Source organism: Bidens hawaiensis, unplaced genomic scaffold (assembly GCF_021521415.1).
Source record: "Bidens hawaiensis isolate Kalapana, Puna unplaced genomic scaffold, B.hawaiensis_p1.1 tig00006961_1, whole genome shotgun sequence".
Classification (NCBI taxonomy): Eukaryota; Viridiplantae; Streptophyta; class Magnoliopsida; order Asterales; family Asteraceae; genus Bidens; species Bidens hawaiensis.
In genome coordinates, this window is record NW_027491477.1 from 605,561 (window position 1) to 611,560 (window position 6,000).

The 6,000-nt window shown below is 33.9% G+C and overlaps 1 protein-coding gene across 1 annotated transcript; it reads right to left on the reverse strand.

The window, feature by feature from the left end:
• Window positions 1-1,170: 1,170 nt before the first annotated feature.
• Window positions 1,171-4,891, reverse strand: LOC143633960 (uncharacterized). The gene is made up of 7 exons (XM_077102165.1): window positions 4,778-4,891; window positions 4,588-4,693; window positions 4,461-4,504; window positions 2,697-2,807; window positions 2,525-2,617; window positions 1,589-1,698; window positions 1,171-1,476 (listed from the first exon to the last, which is right to left on the reverse strand). Exons 1-7 carry the CDS (start codon window positions 4,861-4,863, stop codon window positions 1,343-1,345), a joined length of 684 nt encoding a protein of 227 aa, XP_076958280.1. The 5' UTR covers window positions 4,864-4,891; the 3' UTR covers window positions 1,171-1,342.
• Window positions 4,892-6,000: the final 1,109 nt, after the last annotated feature.

The following is a 6,000-nucleotide window of genomic DNA, read 5'->3' on the forward strand; positions in this document are numbered from 1 at the left end:
GATGAAGAAAATGCCCAAGAATGTTTTAAAGAGTCTAAAGTGGTGGTATGTTGATAGCCAAATAGCTGAAGCGGTTACCAAGTAAATTTGTCTCAAGCTGACTTGCAGGTGCTAAATGATAAGAAGATATTCTATATTCCTGCATGGAAAGATGAAGCCAAGAAGTACCAGAGGGTGGTCTCTGTTTGTGTCAGACAGGGCGTTCATGCTTGAAGACGGGTGACACAAGATTTCTGGGATTACAAGACACGTGAATGAAGATAGAAATATGAAGCTACTGCCAAGGGGGAGTCTGTTGGTACATAATGTCAGTAGTTCAGTATTTAGTGTTTGAGGATTATATAACCTCAGCTTCGGCTTGTTTTGAAATAGGGTTTTTTGGGCAGAACGTGTAAGTGATATTGAGATCACGTGTTGAAGTGTTGCAATACAAACGTGTTTATTAGTATTGTAACGTGTATCGTCTCAACGTTTTATATATCTTACGCTCGTATCGTATTACGTGGGGATTCCGCACCCTCGTGTTACGAGATACTCCTGTGTAGATCCGGCTGGGAACCTACATATTGGAAAAACCCGGTTCCAGGTATGGAACCGGTTAGGGTTTTCGGGTATTACCGGTTACAAATCGGGTCCGGTTCGGGTTCGGATTTTAGTGCCAAAGTGCATACCCTATCCGTACCCTACGGGTAGGGTAGGGTACGGGTTAGGGTATTAAAACCCGAGTATTAAAAAAACTGGTTTCGGGTTTATTTTTTTAGGTTCGGTTCCGGGTTCGGGTTTTTTTTCACCTTTAGGTGAGGGATCAATCTTTGAATTGACGAACCGGTTAAAGAAAATATTTTCAATTTAAATAAGTATAGTTTGTTGGATGACACAGGAGGTTTTAGATTATTCACATGACGATCGTGGCACTTTGGATAAGAAAAAAAACATATAGCACAAATTTTTTTTATTCAAACGTGGATCCAACAAGTCTATTAAGTGAAGCTAATGAGGTGGAATTCGAAGAAAATGAGAAAAATTTACGAAAAGGACTAGGTTTTGGTTTTTCGGATTATTTATTTTTTTGTGTTTTGATAGATTGGGCTTTATTGGGTAGGCCTTGTATGTTTGGCTTTCTTTGAGCTTTGTTCATTTATGTTGGTGGTCCTTAGTCTATGGAATAAATAAGCAAGTGATAAGAGAGATGATTGTGATTCAGAGAATCCATAATTACATTGCACATCTATGAACAATCTACACATATCAAACCAATGATCTTAGCATTGATCCACAATACATCAAATTTGGCAAGAGATGCTATTATCTAAAACCATAATAAACCCATGTCAAGAATTTATCAATGTCTTCGTTCTTCATTTTCGTACATGTCTTCCAAAACTAAATACTGAAGTGAAATCGAATACTTCGCAACCTTTGTTCTCGCCATATCCAGACCACTAGTGCTAATAATAAACGACCCGATTTCATCACCTTCCAACCATAAACATATTGCAAAGTTAAACATGAAAGCATGAATCATAAAATGCTACAAAATGAACATTAAAATGTTGAATTTGAAACTATGAATTATAAATGTACAGACCTTTGATGGTGTAAATACAGTTGACCCATCTGTTGTAAATGTGAAGAAATTTAGGGGTGTCACCAAGGTGTGTATCGGAGAACAAAAGCATACAAGTCCCTCGAGTTTCACTGTGATCATAATATGTGACAAATCAGTTATACAAAAAAAAACACACACACACACACAATCAGCTTTCCGGTAGAGGTGGTGATTTGGACAAGATTGCTTTATGAAAAAACTTATAATTAGTCTTTCCAAAACCTATATGATCTCTTTTAAAACGACCCGTTTTGCCCTTGACTCGTTTGGCTCGGAACCATACCGACCCAAAGCTACCCGACCCAACTCCATTTGGGCTAAAATCATTATGCTTATAGTCGATAATGACCCGAACCTGTTTTGACCTGAACCCGTATTGACTAGTGATCCAAACCTACCTAACCCGCCCAATTTGCCAATTACCATAATTATATTTGTAATCCAATTCAATACGCTTTTTATTTATTTATAGAAAAAAGAAAATGGCAAGCTTATGGATGAAAAGTCATCAGGGTCAACCCGTAGATAAGGTTTTGACCAACCCAAACATCATGACTTGCCCTTTTTGTCACGTCTACTTTGTAATAACAAACATAATTCAGACTCAAATCACTTAAGAATGAATCAATCTGGGTTATGTTAATCTCCATGGAATATTTAATTTAAAACAAAGCGGGTCAAATGGGCTAAAAGTCACTTAAAAGGATATTTGTAATCCATTCAATCTCCTGAATTGTGTTATTCAAAGACTAATATTATTACTATAAAAATATATAGAAAAACAAGTAAAAATGTTTGTCGGAAACATCCAGGTCAACTGTGCCCATGTTGACCCGTAAAAAACGTTTTAACCATAAACCAACCCACCCAACACGTCCATTTTGTCACAATAACAAAAATAACTCATTTACTTACTTAGCATGACTAATTGCATTTCGACACAAAGCTAAAGTTCTAACTATCGCCAGCTCTCTTCCACGTGGACTATTGTACCTCTGTTGGCAATTCCTTCAATAAATATGCAAAACAAAATTATCAAACCAAAGCCAAAATTAAGGTTCTTAATTCAAAGTTGGGGCTTTTATACCTTTCATTGAAAAATTCTCCAAAATCATCAATTATAACCAACCCTGGAAAGTTATCATACATGTGAAATGCAGCAAAAAACTTGTTAATCCCTTCTTCATCCTCCACATACCTAGAAAAATCAAGCAAACTACTAGTTACTGGGAGAAATCTATTATTTATTGAATTGTAGAAGATGACAAACTTTAATGCATATTATGCAACCAATTAATATTAAATAATTGGTTCTTTTTTATAAGTAACAATTCTTTTAACCCATTTAATTTTTTGGTTCTTTTAATTTTCTCAAACAACCTGCATTCGTTATATTTTTATTAAAAAAAAACAATAAATTCGCGATTTTAGGTAATTTTATTTTTCTCTAACAACTTGCACTCGTTAATTTTTTTTATAAAAAAACAAAAAACGAAAAAAAAATACGCAATTGTAGTTAATGTTATATTTTTCTCAACGTTGCTGTATAAAATTATTTAATTAAAAACAGAGTTGTATTCGAAACAAAACATTTTTTTAATTCATAAAGTATGTTGAGTGCCATTTAGGGGTGTAAACAAGTAAAGCCGCTCATGAGTTACTCGAGATCAGCTCGATATAAACCTGAATCAGGCTTCTCTTGAGCTTTTATTGACACTCATTTAATAAGCAATCTCGAGCCTGAGCTACGCATATCAAGCTCAAGCCGGCTTGCGAATCAAGCTTTTTATTTATATAACTTTTATTAAATATACTTAAACAATAACGTATATGTTATATAAAAAAAATTACCTCTCTCATCTCCTAAAAATATGGGCACCTCCATTTATCTCTCAAATCACAAATCCGGTTGAAAATGCGTTACATTATTCACGTTTCCAGTTTCTTTGATTTCTTTTAATTCACGTATACCCGATAGCTTTCAACTTATTTACATAATTATTTAGTTCACTCCTATTAGCCAATTACATGGGGGTGTCTTGATCGAATAAATTTGGGCTCAATGATAGAACATTCAAGATTCAATATAATTACACACATGTAAATAGTTTATTATTCACACATTGTGTTGAACACATATGTACAAGCATATATAAAACAAAGTTATATACTACAAATTACATATATTGAAAATTTACATATATGCATTTTTCTTGATGTTAAAAGAATTTCATTTTTCAAATCTACAGAATTAAAAGAATTGCATATATGCATTTTACTAGATGTTAAAGAATTTTGTTTTGATGAATTTCTAATGAAAATCATATAGAATGTAACAAAACAATTTTAGTTGTTTGTTTCAAAATAGCACACATGAAGATTAAATTTAAAAAAAAAATCAGCAATCATATTAACTAGATTCCTTTAAAAAAATCATATTAAATAAATTTACGAATAAAAAAGTAAAGGGTTTTGAAACAAGAACTGCGGATTGGATTTTAATAATCCCAACTTTGAAAATAGTTGTCACCGGTCCAACTTTCACACTATATGTTTTCAAATGAACTCCGTTAAATAAAAACCTAACGACGTTAAGTTTTTTCCAAAATTCAAACCGATAGTTTAGGGTTTTTGATCGGAATGAGGATACGAGCCGATTGATGTAAAACCTACTTCCAAATGGTGGTCCAAACGACTAAAGGATGCTTCAATTCCGGTGTTTAAACTTTTAACTAACAAAAATCAAGTTGTTTGAAGCGCCATTTCGAGTTAAGCTTTACATCAATCGACTCGTATTCTCATTCCGATCAAAAGCAAAGAGAAGAGAAGAGAAGAGAAAAGGGGGGCATACTTAATTTGGATTCGATCAAACGCATTATCTGATGCATCAACGCCCTGTGAATGAAATTCAAACAACACTGAGTAATTAAGAATAAAACTAGTAAACTAATTGTAACACCAGTGAAAGAATGAGTGACCTTAGAGAGAAAGGGGGGATTTGCGTGTAATTTGCGACGGCTGCAAATGAAAACGGCAGAGGAATTGTTGTTAAGAGCGAATTGGAAGAGTAGCGATGTCTTCCCACTGCAACAAACAATATTATTATTATTATTATTAATGGGTTAGATATAGGGTTTGTGAATATAAAAGAGGAGGGTGAGTACGAACGAGGATGTGGGGCCGGAGAGGAGGATGATTGAATCGTTGAATGGGTTTGGAGAGTTGACGCTGGAGAAGAAGAATCGAGATACCATTATCCCAAATCCTTCCTTCCTTCCTTCCTTCCTTCCTTCCTGCATTTCTTAGCTTTAATATTTTCAAGATTACACTTCATTTAATGAGAGAGTGAGAAGAAAGATAATTAAAAGACAAAAATAGGAAATAAAATATGTAATGAAAATGAAAGAAAAGAAAATTAAAGTTCCTGAGTTTGAAAGAAAGTTATAATCGTAGTTTATAATTATACCCTTTGAGTGAAATTATAACAAAAAAATACATGTTATAATTACATGCATACCATTTCCAACCATGACCCATGAACTCAAAAGTGGTCAAATTACTTTTGTATCTAAACATAAATATTTATTAAAGAGCCGAGCTAGAGCATAAAAATTTACTCATGAGCCGAGCTCGAGCTTTGAAGATAGAGATCGAAATGAGTCGAGCTCGAGCTCCGTGTAAGTTAAACGATCCAAGCTCGAGCCTGGTCGAGATCGGGCTCAGCTTACCTCGTTTGCACCCCTACCCTTGACCTCTTTAGCAAAACTCAAAAGTGCCTAAACTACTCACTTGAATACATGAAATAACTCAGTTATACATGAAAGAAAGTTACACTCAAAACACTAATATTACAGGTTATAGCTTATTTGATCTTGGCGCGATAGGGGCTGCAGCATAGTCAGTGCAGAAAATGGGGAACCATAACTTCAATGGATGAAAGTGTGTGACGTATGAATAAACAACAGCATATATATAATTTAATGAACCAGTAATGATATTTACTATTATTCAACTATCACGCTACTTTTATTAACCTATCACAGTAGCATATATATTATTTATAACTCATGAATGATAGTAATTCATGACAACATTGTACCAAATATCAAACATATACCCTAATGCAGTTAATCGATTCGGTAAATGAATGTAATTTTGTTATACGGGCTACCCGGAATAACCCGACAAAGTTAAAAATTGAACAAGTGTAAATGTGTAATTTCCCTTGACATCACAGTTGACTAAATCCTAGTCAAACTGCCAAACCACAATTTAAATTGGTAAAAATATCAATTTTATGCAGCAATATTCGTAAAAATCACTTATAAAAGTGATATTCAAACGCAACAAAAATGGTAAAAAAAAATGATCAGCCGACTACGTCTTAGTCA